General features: G+C 42.7%; 1 protein-coding gene across 1 annotated transcript in view; it reads right to left on the minus strand.

The window, feature by feature from the left end:
• LOC145412959 (uncharacterized) overlaps positions 1-22,343 on the minus strand; it is a 77,949-nt gene that overhangs the window by 5,771 nt on the left and 49,835 nt on the right. Inside the window, exons 6-7 of the mRNA XM_080282781.1 lie at positions 21,005-21,106; positions 9,844-10,002 (exon numbers count right to left, since the gene is read on the minus strand). Coding sequence (XP_080138907.1) covers positions 9,844-10,002; positions 21,005-21,106 — 261 coding nt within the window. The remainder of the gene's footprint in view (positions 1-9,843; positions 10,003-21,004; positions 21,107-22,343) is intronic.

Raw genomic sequence — 22,343 nt, forward strand, 5'->3', positions numbered from 1 at the left:
GGACATCACACAACCTTGTCACACGCCCACACCGATCGTGAACCATTCACTCAGATGCCCATTAACCCTTACACATGCTCACACCAATCGTGAACCATTTACTTAGATGCCCATTAAACCTTACACATGCTTCGCTACCATCATAAAAACTCTTGACAGCACCTAGCATTTTTTTTTTTTTTTTTTTCTTTTTTTTTTTAAAGAACAGAGGAAGGAAAAACAAATGAATAAAAAAATAAATAATCCATACACCAGATTACTAGTGTCCTCTGTTCATAAAATATCTGTAACAGTTAGACTTGAACAGCTGTGGGTTGAAATTTGGAGGGAAACAACTCTGGGGAAGCGAGTTTCAGAGAGATGCAGTTCAGGGAATGAAAGAATTCTGACAGGCCGAAGTTCTGCAATATGGCTGAGTGACATTCCAGTCATAAGCCAGACGCCCGTGTAGCACAAGGGAAGGCATGGAGAGGTGGCACCATGGACGCAACTTCGTCTGAGCATTTGCTATAAAAATATCTGTAAAATAATGAAAGGGACGCAACATTCCTTCTTACTTGCAGGGGAGGTAGTTTATTTGTAATGGCAGGGTTGTTAATAATTCTAACAGCTTAGTTCTGAATTTTGTCTAGTTGTTTTAATGCAACCTCTCCACATCCATTCCACAAGGGTGAGCAATGTTCAAGCTGAGAGTGCACATGACTCTTATAAATTATTGCCAACTGCTCATCAGTGAAGAAGTTATGGACTCTGTACAATAATCCAAGGTTTTTTGAGGCGGTTTTAGCAAGTGATCTAACATAAGAGGTCCAGCTGAGGGCATTGTTAAGTGAGATGCCAAGAATTTCAATACTTTTGGAGATGGGAATATCAGCAGCACTGAAGGTAATGTACAAATCTGGCAATATCTATCTATTAGTAAACTGTATATACAGTAGAACCTCTTTGGTCTGGACCCCTTTAATCCGGATTTCTGTTAATTCGGACAAAATTTAAAAATAATAAGCTCCAAAAATATGTTGAATGTAATTCTAAAGTCATTTTCAGTATCGGCGCAGAAAGCTATTGTCATTCATTTAGTCTCAGATCACGCTAGGTCGCAACATGGGCGCCTGTTTAAACACACGCTAGCATTCGTTCCATCAACTAGTTCACCAACCATTTATATTTTTATGCTGATTCCAAAAGTTAATCCTCCTTACCATGCCCCTTAATGCAAGTGTAGCTTCTGCACTGAATAAAGGTATTAAAAGGAGGAGTTTGCTTACACAAAAATGGGTCAGAATATTCTGCAGTGTTTAGTGATTATTGTAAGTTATTTTTTGTACTTAAATGTGCTTTACTTGTACATCAAACATTAGCTTCTTGCCATATGGCGTTATCAGTATGCCAAAGATGACAATGTATTTTAAGCCTACATAAGTTTTATTCTTATTCCAAATATTACAGTTAATTATTATTATTATTTTTTTTTTGCCTACACGGGCCTTAGTCACTTACTACAATTTAAAATATAGGCTAGTTTCTTGTCATGGCCTTACCTGTAAATTAAGCAATACAAAACTATCGTACATGATTAGTTTGGTTATTTTAGTATCCTTTCATTTTTTGCAGTTACGTAGGGTTGACATATGCCACATATGTTAATAATTAACAAACATACCATATGTAGATAGTTTTTGGTATGAACTGGAGATTACCCTGATGGTCCAGCCAATCTGCTAATTCGGACAACCTTTCCCCCCATATAGTCCGAATGAGAGAGGCTCTACTGAATTTAGTTTTACTAGCATTAAATGAGACAAGGTTGTTTTGTCCCCATTCACTGATCGTAGATAGGTCTTGATTTATGGAGATGGCTGTACTGAGTTCAGAGGTACAGATATTAGACTTTGTAAATGGGTGTCTGAGTGTGAATGAACTATGCAGTGTTGAGTCATCTGCGTATGAGTGGATGGGATTGTGGGTGACATAAGAGATCATTAATATGAACCAGGAATAGGGTTGGCACCAGAACTGACCCCTGCGGCACGCCGGCGTCAACTGAGTGAAAATTGGAATATACATCATCTACTTTTACTCTTATTTTCCTGTCACTAAGATATGAAGAAATCAAAGGAACAAAAGATGTTAGTCCATAGCAAGGGGGTTTGGACTGCAGGGAACGGTGCCATACTCTGTCGAAAGCTTTAGAAATATCAAGAGCTACTGCATGAGTTTCTCCATGTAGATCAATTGATTGATGGATGGTATGAGTTAGGAGACTGAGTATGTCAATGGTGGATCTTTCGTGGTGAAAACCATATTGTCTATCACTAATTAAGTTGTCGGATTCAAGATGTTTAACAATGTGCTTATTAATTAAAGTTTCAAATACCTTACCAAGAGAAGATGTGACAGCTATTGGTCTGTAATCAGAGGGGTCAGAGGAACTTCCTTTCTTCGGAATTGGGTGGATATTGGCTTCTTTCCATGAATTTGGGAATAAAGAAGTATGTATGCATAGTCTGAATAATTTAGCCAGAACAGAGGCAAGTTCAGGGGAACACTTTTTCAAAACAACTGGCAGAATTCCATCTGGGCCTAGAGCTTTGTTGGTAGGTAAATTGTCTAGGATGGATTTTACATATCTTGTCTGTATTTTGAGTGGGGCAATTTCAGGAGAGTCAAGTTCTAGTACTGGGACATTCTGGCTGGTATCGTCTATGGCAGAGTTTCTGGCAAATGTACTGGCAAAAATATCCGCTTTCCCAAGCGGGTCATTTGGAAAGTTGCCATCTGAAGATTTTAGTGGGGGAATGGAAGATGACTTGTTAAAGTTATTATTGAAAGAATTAAGAGTTGACCAGAATATTCTATTGTCATTAGGGTTGTTAAGTAGTTTTGATGCTTGCTTTTGAAGGAAGTTTGATTTAGCTAGATTTATTACAGCTTTTGCATGATTTCTAGCAATTTTAAATTGAGTGAGTGATTCAGATGTTATTGATTTTAAGTAAGAGTTATATGCTAATGACTTTTGGGCTGTTGCTCTGGCACAGTTGCCATCAAACCATTTTGGAGAGTTTTATCTTTTAGTGAACTGTTGACCTGGTATAAATAAATCCATATCAGCTAGTATTAAGTTGCAAATGTGGGACTGGGTAGAACAGGGATCACTAGAGAAGAAAGAGTACCATGGAATGTCAGCAAGATAATTTCTAAATCCATCCCAGTTTGCCCTATCAAAGTGCCATGCGGTCACCCTGACAGGTTCAGAACGGGGAGGTGTGGAGGGGTTAACTAATGAGGCTTTGATGAGATTGTGGTCAGAAGATACACTGGGTTCCAAAGAAGCACTGGGGCTTACCATCTACACCATACATGCACAAAACTTTCCACAATCCCTCTCTGTCTACTTTGTCGTATGCTTTTTCCAGATCCATGAAAGCCATATACAGCGTGATTCAAAAGAAACGTTACTCTGACTTCAAGTTAGATTTATTAATTGTACATTGTGTCTCCAAGGCTGTTTAATATATACATGGATGGGGTTGTAAAGGAGGTGCAAGGTAGGGCAGTGGATGTGGGGGTGGCTCTAATGAATGAGGGTGAGATTTGGAAGATTCCGGTGTTGCTGTTTCCTGATGATACAGTATTGTTGAGTGAAGATGAATGGGAGTTGCAAGGTTTGATGAATGAATTTGGGACAGTGTGTAGGAGGAGGAATCTGAAAGTTAATGTAAACAAAAGTAAAGATATGGTGTTTGAGAGGAATGAAGTCAGAGAGTGTGCAGTGAGGTTGGATGGTGAGGATATGGAGAATGTGAGTGCATTCAAGAACTTGGGTAGTGTGATGAGTAAGGATGGAACTTTGGAGGATGAAGTGCGTGAAAGGGTACAGCAGGGAAGGAAGGTTGTTGGTACACTGAAAGCAGTGATGAGAAATAGGGAGGTGAGTATGGAAGTTAAGAAGTCACTGCATGATAGTACACTGTATTGTGATCCCTACCCTGACGTATGGAAGCGAGGCGTGGACCTTGCAAGAGGGGAACAAGTCAAGAGTGAGAGCAGTGGAAATGAGTTACTTGAGAGGAGCATGTGGAGTGATGTGCTGGGACAGGTTGACGAATGAAGAAGTGAAGGAACGTTGTGGGGTGGATGTGGATGTGGTTGAGAAGATTAGGAGAAATACACTGAGGTGGTTTGGACATGTGAAGAGAATGGAGAATGAAAGACTGACTAAGAGGATGTATGTAGGTGAGGTGGAGGGAGGGAGAGGGAGGAGTAGAACGAGAATGAGGTGGAGGGATGGAGTAAAGAGGTATATGAGGGAGGGGGGGGTGAGTTGGGGGGAGGGTAGTCAAATGGTGGGTGACAGAGCGACTTGGAGGAGTTTCGTCTGTGGCCACCCTTTGCGGGATTAGGGCGTCGGGCTATAGGTAGATAGATAGAAAGATAGACATTATGTGCTGTACATAATCATTTTTGACATTACATACTGTACATATGTACATGGTTTACATGGCAAAAACAGTTGATAATCAAAGAATATGTTGGAAGTGTGCCCCATCTTCATGGATACAAGCACGTACCCATTTTACCATATTAGCAGACATTTTACGCAGGGTTGCAACATTTATGTTTGCTATTGCATTTTCAATTTGGACCCTCACTTCATCTAATGTGTGTGGGTTTTCCTTATAGACCACGCCTTTCAGGTATGCTCATAGAAAATAATCGGCAGATGTTAGGTCTGGTGATCTTGGAGGCCACAAGTTTTTTGAACCTGGTGTGCTGTAAGTCGGAGGCATGTGGTGGGTCCAATTTTCTTTACAACAACCGAGACTAGTGCTGTATATCGGAATCTTATTATGCAGTTTGTGGCACTTCTTAATGAAGATGAACATTTCTGCTGGTTTCAGCAAGACGGTGCTACATCCCACATATCAAATGAAACGATGGCATTCTTGCAGGAATTTTTCGAAGACCGATTCATCTCCAAAAACTTGTGGCCTCCAAGATCACCCGACCTAATATCTGTCGATTATTTTCTATGGGGATACCTGAAAGGCGAGGTCTATAAGGAAAACCCATACACATTTGATGAACTGAAAGCCCAAATTGAAAATGCAATAGCAAACATAAATGTTGCAACCCTGCGTAAAGTGTCTGCTAATGTGGTAAAATGGGTACGTGCATGCACCCATGGTGATGGGGCACACTTCCAACATACCAGTATGCTTTGATTATCAACTGGAAGAAGAGCATAAGACAGTATGGATCAGTTGGGTCAAGGATTGTGTGGGTAAAGTTGAAAGTTGGAATACAAATGTGGGCGATTGTGTGTGTGTATGCGCCAACGCAAGATCGTGCAAGAAGAGTGAGAGAAGAGTTCTGGACAAATGTAGAAGTGTGCATGGAAAAGTTTGGAAGGAATGAGAGAGTGTTTTTGATTGGTGATATGAATGGTAAAGTTGGGAATGCGAAGGTGGATGGAATAGTTGGTGAGTGGGGTGTGCCTGCTGAGATAGATGAGAATAGGAGTGCATTAGTGGAATTTGTGCTGGGAGGGGGTTGGTGGTAGCCAATACCCTCTTCAGGCATAAAATGATCCACAGGTATACATGGCGAGTGATGAGAAGGGTGGGTGGTGAACTGAATGAAAGGAAGGCAATGACTGATCATGTGTGTGCGGATGAAACGATGCGAAGATGTGTAATGGATGCAAGAGTTTATAGAGGTTGGGGGAGTGGACTTTCTGACCACTACTTGGTGGTGGCCAGAATCAAGGTCCAATTAGAATGGAGAAATAGAAGAAGGGAAAGACGAGAGGAAGGAGTAGTTGCAAGGAGAGTGGAAAGGTTACAAGAGGATGAGAAAAAGGCAGAGTATAAGAGAGAAGTGGAGGAACGATTGGGCAAATATGAATTGGAGCAGATGGGAGACGTGGAAGGTGTGTGTAGCATATTTACAGAAGAAATATGTGCAGCATGTGATGTGGTGTGTGGAAGGAAGAGAAGACGGAGGGGGGGTGCAACGAACAGCGTGGTGGACTGAAGAGGTGAAACAGGCTGTGGCACAAAAGAAGAAAGCATACAATGAATGGATGAGAAATAGGGGCGTGGAAGAAGTTGAGAGGCGGAAGAGAGAGTTATATGTAGAAAGAAAGAGAGATGAAAAAATTAGTAAGAGAGAGTAAGAAGAGAGTGGATGAGGAATTTGGAAGGAATTTGAGTGTAAAGTGGAGGGACTGTAAGAAAATGTTCTGGAAAGAGGTGAAAAGAGTAAGACAGGGTGGAAGTGAAGTTAGCAGGGGAGTGAAAGATAAAAATGGTAGATTACTAGTGGAGAAGGGAGAAAAAGTGGGCAGATGGAGAGAACACTTTAAGGAATTGTTGAACGCAGAGGATGGAAGTAATGCGAGTATAAGTGGCTGGGGAATGGCTGGGAGAAGGAGGGAGGTGAGAAGACAGGAAGAAATCAGTAGGATAGAAGTTGTGGAAGTAATGATGAAAGTTAAATCTGGGAAAGCCCCAGGAATTGATGAAGTGTGTGGTGAAATGCTGAAGCATGGGGGAGAGATAGTAGTAGAATGGATGTGGAAGATGTGCAGATTAGCCTGGGAGGAAGGTAGAGTCCCGGAGGATTGGAAGTCAGGTATAATTATTCCCTTGTACAAAGGAAAAGGGGAAAAAGAAGTGTGTGGTAATCATAGGGGCATTTGTCTTCTTAGTATAATAGGAAAAGTGTATGGTACGATACTTATTGACAGAGTTAGAGAAAGAACAAAGAAATTAGTTGGAGAAGAACAGGGAGGCTTTAGGAAGGGAAGAGGTTGTGTAGATCAGATATTCATTCTTAGATCTTTAGTGGAAAAGTTTCTAGAGAAGGGAAAGAAGTTGTATGCGGCTTTCATGGATTTGGAGAAAGCATATGACAGGGTGGATAGACAAGGATTGTGGAAAGTGTTAAGAATATATGGAGTAGATGGGAAGTTGTTGAATGCTGTGAAGAGTATGTACGATGGTTCGAAGGCTGCAGTGCGTGTGGATGGTGAACTAAGTGAATTTTTCTCTTTGAAAGTTGGGTTGAAACAGGGATGTGTCATGTCTCCATGGTTGTTCAATCTGTACATGGATGGGGTAATAAAAGAGGTACAAGGTAGGGTAGTGGATGTTGGAGTGGCCCTGGTGAGAGAGGATAGTGTTTGGAAACTCCCTGTACTGTTGTTTGCAGATGATACTGTGTTGTTGAGTGAAGACGAAGGGGAGCTGCAAGGCTTGGTGGATGAGTTTGGGAGTGTGTGTAAGAAAAGGAATCTGAAGGTGAATGTAGGGAAGAGTAAAGTGATGGTCTTTGAGAGAGGTGAAGTCAGTGAATGTACAGCGAGGTTGGATGGTGAGGAATTGGAAAATGTGAGTACGTTTAAGTACTTGGGTAGTGTGATGAGTAAGGATAGAGGTTTGGAGGGTGAAGTGCTTGAAAGGGTAAAGCAGGGAAGAAAGGTTGCTGGTTCTTTGAAAGCAGTGATAAGAAACAGGGAAGTGAGCATGGAAGTGAAAAAGTTACTACATGACAGTATTGTGATACCAACTCTAACGTACGGAAGTGAAGCTTGGACGTTGTTGGAAGGACACAAGTCAAGAGTGAGAGCAGTGGAAATAAGTTATTTAAGAGGAGCCTGTGGAGTCACATGGAGAGATAGGCTGACGAATGAGGATATAAAGGAACGTTGTGGTGTTGATGTGGATGTGATAGGGAGCGTTATCAGGAACACACTGAGGTGGTTTGGCCATGTGGAGAGGATGGAGGGTGAAAGACTGACGAAGAGAGTGTATGTGAGTGAGGTGGAGGGGGGAAGAGGGAGGGGGAGGCCGAGGATGAGATGGAGGGATGGGGTGGAGAGGTATATGAGAGAGGGGGGTGTGAGTTTGGAGCAGGGCAGTGAAATGGCGGGGGACAGGGCGACTTGAAGGCGATTTGTTTGTGGCCACCCCAAACGGGATTGAGGCGTCTGGCAATAGATAGATAGATAGATTTTGCCATGTAAACCATGTACATATGTACAGTATGTAAAGTCAAAAATATTTATGTACAGCACACAATGTACAATTAATAAATCTAACTTGAAGTCAGAGTACCGTTTCTTTTGAATCACCCTGTATATACATGTAAGCCCTTAATTCACGCGAGGGTTAGGTTCCCAGACCCTTCGCGTATGTGGTAATTTTGCGTATATGTTCTGCCCTTGTGTGCACATAATTACGCATGTCTATACGTATATTACATCTGAATAATACTGTTTATGCACTACATACACCTTATAAACTAGCATAAAGTATTAAAAACAACAAAAATGTAACAAATTTAAAAGTGAAACCTGACAAGCACAGGCGTAGGTGGAGACACTTCAGCAGTCTGGTGCACTAGCCCTCACTGCCTCCTGTATGCTACATTCTGCCTTCTTTATTGTATGAATAGTTGACTCATTCACCCCAAACATGCGGTTACAATTCACAGGCGTAGGTGGACACTCTTTAGCAGTCTGGTGCACTAGCCTTTCTCCCGTATGCTACATTCTCCTTCTTTATTGTATGAACAGTTGACTCACCCCAAACATATGGTTCTGAGACAATTCACCATCAAGTCAATTCACCATCAAAACATGGACAGTTCCCCGTCATTCTATTAATATACTTATTATTGATTAATTAATTCTTTAATAACTAATTTTCAGGGGGATTTTATAACTCATATAAGTAAAAAACTAGTGTACTGTACTTGCTAAATAAACTGGTATGTAAAAAAATGACGGGGAATTGTCCTGACAGAGAATTGTCGCCGACATTCCTCCCTGAAGTTTGTCCAACACTTTAACTTTCTCTGTCAGCAACATTACTTTACAAGTCAGTTTTGGTGTGTTACCACATGCATCACTAGCACTACGCTTATGCCCCATGTTGACAGACGAGGCAAGCAATTACTGGAAGGCAGAAAAATAAGCCACAAATAACGATTTGCAAGTCATGCACGGTTCGACCGTTCGGCTCCCACACACACATACACACACACACACACATACATATATGTGTGCACACGGGCAGCAGGTAGGCATTTTTTATACTTTATTTATTTCTCTTGTATATTGAAATTACTTATTTGAATACTATAATTTTGTTTTAATTATTGTAAGAAAAATTCGTGGATAACCGAAATCGCGTGAAAAAAGTTTGCGTGAATTAAGGGATAACCTGTATATATATGTATATATATATATATATATATATATATATATATATATGTGGTAGGTGGGGGCACTCACCATCCACTCACTCAATGTAGTGCTGCTCTCAGGTGTCTGCCCTTCCTCTTCTCCATCCCTCTTTCCTTCCATCTTCTTCTGTCTTTCCTTCATTCATTCCTCGTCCTTCTGCCTGTGGGTGACTTTACACTGAGTGACAAGCCAAATGGTTCCCTGTACACCAGGAAACCATTTACTATGCTGGGTGGTAACCATATAACCAAATTTTGGCACCTGGTGATTTAATGGGTAATTATTGTGCTCCAGTCGGATTGAGCTGGTGAAGGTTTATATCCAAGGGGTGGTTGGGGTTTATTGCTCATGTAATGCCACTCAGGGATGAGTGAGGCTGGTCACTCTCATCTTAACAGGACCAACTTGCCTAGTTCTAGGCTCCTATGCTTCTCATGGGGCAACATAGGATTGGATGATGAATGAATGAAAAATTTATATATACATACACACACACACACACACACACATATATATATATATATATATATATATATATATATATATATATATATATATATGGACTATATAAGGCATTTCATGTAACTCACCTGCCAGGACTTGTGGGCATTGGAGCCACAGTTAGAACACCGAGGGCCATCATTTTCTCGCAAAGTTCCATTAAGTAATGCAAGTTCCCTTAGCTGCATCCTCCTCAGATCATTTTGGCCCTCTGGCACCTCTACACCCTGCCGAATGATTTCCTTGATCTGGAAAATATCAAAATAATTAATAGAAGTTGTATTAGTGTAGTTTTTGGTTAGTGCAAGTCATCAGTCATAAAACTACCTAGTCATTTGTCATAAAACTACCAACTGTAGCACTACAGTTTTTAACTAGGCAGTTGATGGATGACATAAGATAAGCACATCTATCTATATATACATACTGTATATACAGTATATACATGAAGAGTGGGATAAAAATTCCTGGAATAGATCAATAGTGTGAGAAAAAGAAATAGTTCCTCACTGCGCCAGCAGACACCACTTGCTTGCAGTCTGGGGAATTATTCTGCCACATGGCAATGCACTGAGAGGGCCAAGTCTGTATTTCTGGCATTTTTTCTTGGTTTGTGCATGCTGCATCTATGATTTTTGTTCTCAAACCACTATGGCAGACCTGTATGAGCAAAGAGTGCATAAGGATTCCCCCCCCCCCCTTCAAGAAAACTGCAGCTGAGGCACTGACAATGCTTGAGCAAGTTTTCAAGGAGCAGACTATGAGAAAAAACACACACACACACACACACCAAATGGTGCACACACTGAAAGAAAGACAACATGTCAATTCAAGATTCTCCACATCCTGGACATCCTTCGACCTCTCAAACAGATGAAAACAGAAAATTTCATGGGCAATCTTGAAAGATTATTATCGCACCACTGATGAACTAATGGAGGCCATAGGCATTTCTTGGAGTTCAATCCAAGAGATACTGACACAAGATCTTGGTATGCGCCAAGTCTTCGTAAACTTTGTCCCCCATCTTCTAATGGAAGGTCAAAAAACAAATCATGTGAACGTGTGTCAGGACTTAATAGAAAACTTGAGAAATGACCAAGAATTTCCTTCAAAAGTCATTACAGGCAACGAGACCTGGGTTCATGAGTATGACCCCCAAACCAAGCCGCAATCCAGTCAGTGGAAGACACCAACATCTCCATGACTCTAAAAAGTGTGTAACAACAAGTCCATCAAGACAATGCTGATCTTGTTTTTACACAATGAGGGATATGTTCATAAAAAATCTGTTCACCGTGGACAGACTGTGAACGGGAGTTTTATTGTACAATGCTGAGGTGTCTAAGGGACAGAATCTGGCACAAACATACATAGAAGTGGTGCACCCAGAAATGGTCCTTCCATCACGACAACGCCCGATCACACACCGCATTGTCGCGTCAGTTATTCTGGGTCAAAAACAACGTCAATGTTGCCTCACAACCCCCGTAGTAGCCAGATCTCACTCCATGGTTGTTCAATCTGTACATGGATGGGGTAATAAAAGAGGTACAAGGTAGGGTAGTGGATGTTGGAGTGGCCCTGGTGGGAGAGGATAGTGTTTGGAAACTCCCTGTACTGTTGTTTGCAGATGATACTGTGTTGTTGAGTGAAGACAAAGGGAAGCTGCAAGGCTTGGTGGATGAGTTTGGGAGAGTGTGTAAGAAATGGAACCTAAAGGTGAATGTAGGGAAGAGTAAAGTGATGGTCTTTGAGAGAGGTGAAGTCAGTGAATGTACAGCGAGGTTGGATGGTGAGGAATTGGAAAATGTGAGTATGTTTAAGTACTTGGGTGGTGTGATGAGTTAGGATGGAGGTTTGGAGGGTGAAGTACTTGAAAGGGTACAGCAGGGAAGAAAGGTTGCTGGTTCTTTGAAAGCAGTGATAAGAAACAGGGAAGTGAGCATGGAAGTGAAAAAGTTACTACATGACAGTATTGTGATACCAACTCTAACGTACGGAAGTGAAGCTTGGACGTTGTTGGAAGGACACAAGTCAATAGTGAGAGCAGTGGAAATAAGTTATTTAAGAGGAGCCTGTGGAGTCACATGGAGAGACAGGCTGACGAATGAGGATATAAAGGAGTGTTGTGATGTGGATGTGATAGGAAGCGTTATGAGGAACACACTTAGGTGGTTTGGCCATGTGGAGAGGATGGAGGGTGAAAGACTGACGAAGAGAGTGTATGTGAGTGAGGTGGAGGCCGAGGATGAAATGGAGGGATGGGGTGGAGAGGTATATGAGAGAGGGGGGTGTGAGTTTGGAGCAGGGCAGTGAAATGGCGGGGGACAGGGCGACTTGGAGCCGATTTGTTTGTGGCCACCCCAAAGGGGATTGAGGCGTCTGGCAATAGATAGATAGATAGATAGATAGATATAAATAAATATAATATAAATATATATATATATAAAAAGTGAGTTTTATGCCAGGTACCCCTTTTTTGGATAAGGGCTAAGGCATTGCCCCTGGGTAGAGGACTTTGGTTTGGAGCGTGTAGCATTTTATGACCGGATGCCCTTCCTGATGTCTACCAATGACCCTTGGGTGGATTCGATCCTCCGACCCTTCGGTCAGAGTGGAGCGCTCTAACCCACTGAGCCACGGCTGCTACATAGATATATATATATATATATATATATATATGTATACAGTATATATATATATATATATATATATATATATATATATATATATATATATATATATATATATATATATATATATATATATATATATATATATATATATATATATATATATATATATATATATATATATATATATATATATATATATATATATATATACCAGTATATACCGGTATATATATACCTGTATATACAGTGGGCTCGCCTACTGCATGAGCTCATACTGCGCCAATCACATTGTGCACGGGTGACCAAAAATTATTACCAAAAACCTTGACTGCGCTAGTTTACCTCACAGAACGCAAGGTAGAGGCAAGGAGTGGCTCAAAAACGCCATTTTCCATTAGTACGCGACCCCCACCCCCACACAATGCGCCAATAGTGACCTAGAGGCTCGTGGGGAAGGTGCTCAAAAGGAGTCTACAGTAAGATCTCACAAATGACAACTTTGACAATAACATTTTCGGCAATAACAGTAAGATTCCCAGTTTCTATAATAAAGACTGTTATTTCGTGAATACCAAGTTGTTATACTGCCAATACGTCCATAACAAGATGAGGAATGAAACAAACATGCAAGAAGAGATGAAGGAAATTGCCGAAGATGTGAGCAGCAGCGAGGAGGAGAGGGAGGATCCTCCCCTCACCACCTCCCCTGACTTGCCCGCTGCCATCCCCTCCTCCTCCTCCACTGCCCCATCTGACTCACCAGCAGCCTCCCCCTCCACCTCCATAGCCCCACCTGACTGACCTGCTTCACCTGGCATAACTGCAACTCCCACCATAATGACCGTTGCTGCATTCTGGAAGAAATGTAACATTTGACAGGCCGTAAATTTCTTCGTCAAAGCCTGGAATAATACAACGCTGGCAACCATTAAACAAGTGTGGTGCGGCTGAGGTGGTGGTGGAGGTACTCTAAGTGTGTTGCCGTGCCTCGGAGCCCCTGTTATCAAAGTCCATCAGGCCTGTTGTCTACTGTTGTTAAGGTGACTGCCCATATTTTTGTTATTGTAGCTATATCTGCAGTACAATGTCTGAAAAATTTGACCTTTATTATGTCTCTAAGGGCCAAAAAAGGTCCAGGTATGAGAGGGTACTGCCCATATGTAATTTTTCCCATAAGATTATGTATTCTCAGTGCACGAATTCACACTGCGCCAGGTCGTGGACCACCCAATCTCTCGTGCACTGTGCGAGCCCACTGTATATATGTATATACAGTATATACCACTCACTCAATGTAATGCTGCTCTCGGGTGTCTGCCCTGTCCTCTCCTCCATCCTTCTTTCCTTCCATCTTCTTCTATCCTTCTTTCCTTCATTCTTTCCTCATCCTTCTGCCTACGGATGACTTTACACTCCCTCTTCCATCTTTCATTCCTTCATTCTTTCCTCTTCCTTCTGCCTGTGGGTGACTCTACACTGAGTGACAAGCCAAATGGTTTCCTGTACACCAGGAAACCATTTATTACGCTGGGTGGTAACCATATAACCAAATTTTGGCGCCTGGTGGTTTAGTGGGTAATTATTGTGCTCCAATCGGATTGAGCCAGTGAAGGCTTATATCCAAGGGGTGGTTGGGGTTTACTGCTCACATAATGCCACTCAGGGATGAGTGAGGTTGGTCACTCTCATCTTAAATGTCAGGACCAACTGCCTAGTCCCTGGCTCCTATGCTCCTCATGGGGCAACGTAGGATTGGATGATGGATGGATGGATGGATATACAGTAATCACTCTAATATCCGGACGCCCAATAACCGAACATCCCCACTAACCGAACCTTATCGTCCTGGGATCAAACATTCCCAAAATGGTCCGAAAATCCAAAAAAATTGGAAAAAAAAACCGATTTTTTGCCGTCCGTAATTTGAACTTGCCGCGCGCGCCGCGTGAGAGCATTGTTTTGGTTCGTCATTCCTCCGACGTCCGATAGAGCGCCGCTGCATCATCCCCACTTCCCGCCTGTCTCTCACCGCGACTGGACCTGCGCTGTTCGTCATGGCTGCCCACGTGCTCGCTTTTGTGGTGGTGCCGTACTTGCTGCAAGGCCTCCTGCTGCTCTCTGCCCTACTCTTAGTGTGTGTGATGATGGCCCCGCCTCCTGAGAAAAGGAAGAGAGTGGTGTTGACTCTGGAGAAGAAACGGGAGATATTGGAGAAGGTTGATGCGGGTTGGTCTTCCTCTCGCATTCTCCGCGAGTTCAACCTGGCCCGGTCGACTTTGTTTGATATCAAGCGTTCCCGAGACAAGCTCATGCAGTACACGGCTGACTTCTCGTCGAGAAGCAAACGCAACGTGGAGAGGAAGGTTATGTTTACTCCCAAGTATGCAGAGATCGACCGCCTCCACGTTGATTTGGTATCGACAGCAACGTGCAGCTGGTGTGATGGTACGTGGAACGGAGCTGAAGGCTGCTGCTGAGAAGTTTGCAAGGCTTCACGACGCCCTAGACTTCAAGGCATCCGAGGGTTGGCTCTTCGCGTTCAAGTTGCGACATGGCCTTACTAACCGTAAAGCACATGGCGAAGCATTGGACGCTAACGAGGATGGAGTGGACGAGTTTCGGCACAAGGTGAAAGGCTTGATCGACAGGGAGGGCCTCACTCGGTCAAGTCTATAACGCTGACGAAACTGGCCTATTCTATCGCTCGGTGCCAACGAAACACTCTCGCCGATGAGACGGAGAAGCGTGTACCTGGCCGCAAGCTTTCTCTAAGGAACGGATATCTGCTTTGTGTTGTGCCAATGCTAACGGCATGCACCGGCTTAAGCCCGTTATTGTTGGCCGTGCAAAGCAGCCTCGGTGCCTTCGTGGGGTGATGGATGTCCTTCCTGTCGTATGGTACCATTCTTTGAAAGCATGGTTCACAGCTGTGATTTTCAAAGACTGGTTTCACCATCACTTCGTCAAGGAGGTCATACATTACCAGACGAAGACACTGGGAATTCCTCGCGACCAGGTAAAGGCTCTCCTTCTCCTCGACAATGCACCTGCCCACCCGTGCGACAAGGACTTGGTTGCTGAGAATGGCCGTATTAGGTGCATGTTTCTGCCACCTAATACGACTGCTCTCATTCAACCAATGGACCAAGGAGTGATCGTGGCAACAAAGCGCCTGTACCGTCGGAAGTTCCTGGACGAGGTGATGGTGGTTCTCGAGGACGAGGACGAGCGCAGGGAAGGACGTGACACTCGAGGCAAGCGGACTTTGGAAAACCTTCGCCGCTACAACATCAAGTCTGCGCTGTACAACTGGGCTAGTGCATGGAAGGAAGTCCCTGTGAAAACTCTTGAAAATGGTTGGTCTCGTCTGCTTCTCGGAACAGATGTGGAGTACGATTTCCTAGGGTTTGACGTGGATGACTTCCATGCACGGCTGCGTACGCACGGCGACGATGTTGATGTGGACGATGTTCGTGAGTGGTTGGACGACGACGAGGGCGATCCTGGGTATCAGACGTTGTCTGATATCGAGATCGCGTCTTCGGTTGCTGGTGTCAGTCCCGAACTTGAAGATTCCGACGACGAAGGCGATGATGATGCAGACTCCGCCCAGCAGGACACTACTCCAGCCATCCCCAAGCTGAGCGCACTCCGGAACATCTAGAGTTCGTCCTAGACTACCTGGAACACCCGGACTGCGACAGGGAGATGGGGCCCTTGGGACTCGTGGAGGAAGTGCGTGCTTTCCGGCAGCGCATCATCAATCGCCAGAATCGTCGGTCCTTGCGTCAGTCAACGATTGACAGTTTTTTCAGGCCCGTGACCCCCGCTGTGCCAAGCCCTGGTTCCACTCCGTTGCCTCCCCAAGACAGGCCCTCATGCTCCGAGCCACAGCCCAGCACATCAGCTACAGTGGAGTCACCGCTCGACGTGAGTTTGCGGCTGTCTTCAGAGTCTTCTGTAGTCGGTACGCCATCACCACTACCCACCGATGCACCCCTTGGACGCCTGCCAGTGATACTCTCGGGCTCTGACAGTGAATAAACAGCAAGAACTTCTCCACTAGACCACACGGGAATTTTGAGTGTTGTGCAGTGAAAAAAACGGTGTGTTGTGTTAAGGTTTTCAAGTTGGGAGAAAAGACTAAGTAGAAAAAGAAATTTAACGTAACTAACCTTCTTTGTTTTGGCTTTGGAAACTTAAAAAAACTTGGGAAAAGTTAATGTGCAACACTTAAATTTAATGGAACATTATTTGGACTAAAGTGAACACTGTGAAAAGAACGGACTTCTGTGTGTTAGTGACTAAGTTCAGTGCAAGACTTCAGGGAGAGTGTAGTGCAAGTGCTTCAGGAAATCGTTCTTACTGTCAGAGTCCGAGAGGAGGCGGTTATTCATCGAGGTGGCCAGGGACTTGCTGTAAGTAGCCAGAATGTTTCATATATATATATATATATATACTATATATATAGATATATATATTGTATTTTTTCCCATACTATACTTACCAGAAAGTGTCATACTGTACTTCTTTCCATACTAAACTTACCTCATGCATGTGCAGTAGGAATGGGTTTTTCAGAGTTCGGTTAGGTTCGGTTAGGTTAGGTTCGGTTAGAGTCCATAAGTACCAGAATGTTTATTAATGTATGAACATACTTCTAAACCCACATTTTATGTGTCTATTGCATTTATTTCAGTCATTTATGTGCCTTATTGGTGTGATTTGGGTGTTAAATAGGTGCTATGCATGTCCGGAGGGAGTTGTATAGGTGTTTCTCTGTGTTAGGGTCCGTAAGTACAAGTCCATAAGCTGGGGCCCAATATCCGGACAAAACCAATATCCGAACCTACCGATGGCTCTATTGATCCGGATATTGGAGTGATTACTGTATATATATATATATATATATATATATATATATATATATACTGTATATACATACAGTAACCCTTCGTTGTACGATACCTCTTTATATGATATTTCGCTTATACGATGTTGACATTTTAGTACCCTACACTCGCTATACAATGGGAACGATCTGCTACAACGATGGATCATCTGCGGCTCAGTGAACAGCGAACGCAACACAAACGTCCCCACACGGTCAGCGCTGGACAACACACACCCGTCCACCGGTCCAGCCTCATCAGACAGCCCTGCCCAGCCAGCCTGCCTTGCCCAGCCAGCCAGTTCTGACAGTGATGAGTGAGGGCTGTGAGGCCTCAAGTCGGGACAATTTGTCGTCAAGTCAATCTGCCGTTACGACAATTCCCCGTCATTTATTTACATATCAGTTTATTTAGCAAGTACACTAGTTTTTTAATTATATGAGTGATAAAAGCGATGGTGGTTTATTGGTTTTATAATAAATGGCATCAAATAATGGGTATTAACCCTCACAATCCCACCGTCGGCATGGTGCTGACAGTACAAAACGTCTCGAATAATCCCAGCAACGTGATGGTGCCGACAGCAAAATTTGAGCGCTGTAGCACATCTCAAACTGCTTTATCTAGCTGATTTTTTGCTATGGAGTAGCTTAATGTATTGGCAACAATGTGTCCAAGCAGTTGTAGTACTGAGTTTGGTTCTGCACGAGTGGGTAAGATCAGTGTGCTACTGTCCGTCAGAGCGTCAGGATGTCGCAAAAATCACACCATTTTTCCACCTCATTGGGCTAGAGGAAGCTGTTGAAATTGTCACATGGACCTTTCTGTCCCTTCATTTAGTGATTCTCCAGAAGAGAAAGACCCTCCCCCGTTCTCTCTCGTCCCGCCCAGCTGGGTGGGAAAACATTGCTCACGGCTTGGGAAACTGGGCTAAAAACATGATGAACGGCCATCCTGCTCTTATTTCTCCTATAAGGAGTACTTTTTTTTTTTTTTTTTTTTGCTTTTCCTTGATTTATATGTCCTTTTGGATTGTTTTATGCAATAAATTTTTTTTCCATTTTTGGTCCGGGATTGGGTGGGTATAAAATTTCAAAAATGCCTGGGATGGTACGGGTTAACTGAAAAAATATAAATACTGTACATTGAAACACGAATCAGTCGATTTATGATCTTTCTTTCATCATTTAACATAAGACTACATACAAGACACTGGCATTTATATAAATGCCTAATAACCTTATGTGAACGATCAACATACTTTGGAATTATACGAATAATCTTCATATTACGTCTATATAAAGGTTTGGGAACAATTCGCCGTAATGTCAATTCACCATCATAACAATAACAAGACAATTTGCCATTAGGACTTTTCGCCATCACTATGATTCCCCGTCGTTTATTTACATATCAGTTTATTTAGCAAGTAAACTAGTTTTTGAAAACTGTACTTGTACCTCTTCAAAGTTGATTTAAAATATACCCAGGATGTTGTAGTACCAATGGAAATTAATGAAGACAGCTATGGGTGATGCTAGAACATAATTCAAAGTCAACTACGGCAAAGTAGAAACAATTATTGTCTAAAAGTGCAACTTATAAATGACATCCAAAGCCTACGTTATTGAATGAACATAGACTTTGATAGATCCCCCCCAAAAATTAGTTATTAAAGTATCAATTAATCAATAACAAGTATATTTATAGAAAGACGGGGAATTGCCCTGACGAGGAATCGTCCATATTTTGATGGAGAATTGTTTAGGAACCACATCAACAACCGTACTTGCTTCAGTAAAGGTAAGAACTACTATATACTGTAGTTTTCATGTTTTTTTCCTCTTTATTCACTATTAATGTTACCCTGAATGTTTAAACATAAGGATATTTCATGTATGTGAGTGCTAAGCTGTGTGTATGTGAGAGTTTAGGCAGGTCTGGGAACATATCCCCATTGACTCCATGTCATAATGGGCTTGCTATACAATGGATCGCTATATGATGGGGTTTTCAGGAACGGAACCCCATCGTATAACGAGAGATTACTGTATATACAGCAAGTCCTCGTATTTGGACGCATTTTACTTCGACGCCTCGTTCTTCGCACAAGAAAAAAGTTTCCAAGTTTTCTCACAATTCGCAAATTTCCCCACAATACGATGCTCCCAACTGCCAACCGACACTCAGTAGACGATGCGTACCAATGCTTACTCTAGGCTCTGTCCATCTTTCTATGCAACAGTTTTCCATGATCTTTATACAGCAGGTCCAGCGGAGCAGTAGATACACGAGTTTGTTATTTGTTTATGATCGTAACGTACGATCTTCAGCTGCGTCATGAATCCACAGCAGGTCCAGCTGGGCAGTAAACACATGCGAGTTTGTTATCGTTTGTGATCGTAACGTACGATCTTCAGCCATGTCGTGCTACTATTTCTTAACAAAGAATCAATACATGTTTTTCATAACACTATTTATTTTTATTCTGATGGACAAATACCTGAAATGGATGTAAAATAAAGCTTATCGATATTTATGGAAGGAAAGAATAATAACCGTCCCAATACAGAGATGGTAGACTCAGCCCACCAATTTTTGATTCCATTTGACTATATTACAGCCTCTCTTCCTTGTGGCAGTGAGTAAAATAATGTTTGTTATAATTTCTCCCTTTTAGTGACAAAGAGGGCACATAAAATGACTGGGGTTTAGTTGACCTACTTTGATGTCGAAAATTAAATAATCTGGTGAAAAGTGGCAGCTTTGCTTTGGTTAGTGACATCAGGAACCAGCCCATCCACTCTCAACACACCTTCGCTTGCCACTCAAGCCAGTCTTAACTTTATTTCTGGTAAGGATTTTTGGTGTTGCAGCTCTTCATAACAGTTTTAATGTCTTTTCAGGCACGTTTATTGTGTTATGCTGTTTTAGCAGTAGCAAACACTCTTCATTTAATTTTGGGTAGGGCCTGTTTGGTGTTATAGCACTTTCTGATAGGGTTGGTACATGTCCCACCAGAAAGCTCCTCTACTTTTCCCATTAATTCTTAACTTCACAATTCGACATTCACGGTTCGCGAGGTTTTGGCAGAACATCCAAGCTGCAAAAAAAGAGGATTTACTGTGTGTATATATATATATATATACCAGTATATACATATATATGTGTGTGTGTGTGTGTGTGTAAAAGGTGCCGGTGCAGTTGTGCGGAAGTGTGAAAACTTAGATGTGTGCAGAAGTGTGGATGCAGACCTCCCATTTGGTGCATGGTTGCCCACCACTGTGCTTAAGTGAGAATGCCTTCACTCAGTGACCAAAAAAATCATGTGGCTTCAATGCCTAGTTAAACAAATGTCCCTCAACTTCCTCCCTAACTCTGAAAAGGATGAGGATGGACTGCTGGAGAAAGGCAACTTAAATGTGGAGTCCACCAAGTTCACATTCAGATGAGCCTGGGATCACAACTACAAAAACCATGGTGGAATGATGTAACAGCCAACAAGTCAAAGTGGAAAAACCAAGGAATTGACCTGATGTGGACTACCATATACACAGGTGGTGATAAAGAACACAAAGTTTCATAATGAGCCTTTATACTGTGCAAAACGAGGGGATTATAAACTATGAAGCTTAACGGGGAAAAACTTATAACTGCATGCCCAAATTGGAAGTCTGGGAGGGGTGGGGGAATAATCCATGAAAGCAATCTTATCTTACCTTGTCAACAGCCTTCTTGACACTCTCTGGGTTGCTAGCAGTGACATAGGCATGAAGAGGTTCATCCTCTCCTGGCATGGGTCCACCATCCTTCCGACCAACCTAGAGGTGGGAGAAAAATCATCATGGGAGTAGACATACCACAATAAGAAAATAATGTACATCACCTACATCCTAAGATTAACCCCTAATGGGCGGCCAATGGACAGCCGACCCCCCCCCCGGGTGGCGGGGTTCGATTGCGGTCTGAGTACCTGTAGGAAAATATTAGCCAAAAATCAGAGATTAACCCTAGAACATTATACTTGGTATGGCAGATAGTACTTACATTCAGCTTTCTACAGAGACAGGTGTTGAGCCTTTGTGGACTACCCAAGGACTTGTGGAGACTTGCAAAGTTTGGTAACAAAATCTTCACTTTCACACCTCCAGCAACCCAGTTTCCCCTCTACCACAGCCTCATTCTGTCACAGTAAACTTTATACTACAATGTACAGGTAGTTTGTACAATAAGCACTGAAAATAAGGCTAAAATCAACGAAGCATACGGCTGACATGCAGCGCGGCGGCGGTCTTCCCGTCACTCAACAAACATTTCCATTTTCACAGCTAAAAACACGTATACTACATTATTTTCAATCATATTACTTCCCAAAAGATCACCACAGCGAGCTTTTTATTCTGCCTTACGCCCGTCACTTTATTCTCGTTCCTGTCGGCCGCTCGCACTGACTCGGAAGAGCTAGAACTCGCCATAATGTCAATTTGAAAGCCTGCGGTAAACTAACGCTAAACAGGGGCAAACCGTGCGAAAAAAAGCTAGTGTGTCAACTGGGGAAACAAGCATTTCCTATTAGCATAAACTGCTTGTGAGAAGAGAGCACAGATTTACAGTTCTGAGCAGTCAGAGCGCTGCCATGTATCACAGCCAGGCTGGCCGGGCCATGGTGGGGAGGGGAGGGGGGAAAAACGTGATACTTGGCAACAACGGAGGTCAGTAGTACAAAGGTAAAGTATGCTAATTGTAGCTAAAGGGTGGTGGTACTGATAGACAATACCAGCTGGAACATCCTTGCCCGCATTTATTCAAAATTAACTTGAATCACAAACGCAACGATCCGCCGTTATGTCCTTTTCGGCGAGCGTCGCAAACGCGACGCCAAGCGTTTTAGGGGTTAAGGAAAGAATACTCTGGGAAATGAATCTACTAGGATAATTACATTTATCACAAGCTTGCACCTTATCTGCACTTACCTACATCCTCTCACGGCATGCAACAGATATCTAACACCATGCACATTATCACCATTTTTGGTATTATCCCTATCCTCCTTTTAGC

The sequence above is a fragment of the Coenobita brevimanus genome, chromosome 94 (assembly GCF_032717465.1).
Source record: "Coenobita brevimanus isolate Jiangsu-jjx chromosome 94, ASM3271746v2, whole genome shotgun sequence".
In the NCBI taxonomy this organism is placed as follows: domain Eukaryota; kingdom Metazoa; phylum Arthropoda; class Malacostraca; order Decapoda; family Coenobitidae; genus Coenobita; species Coenobita brevimanus.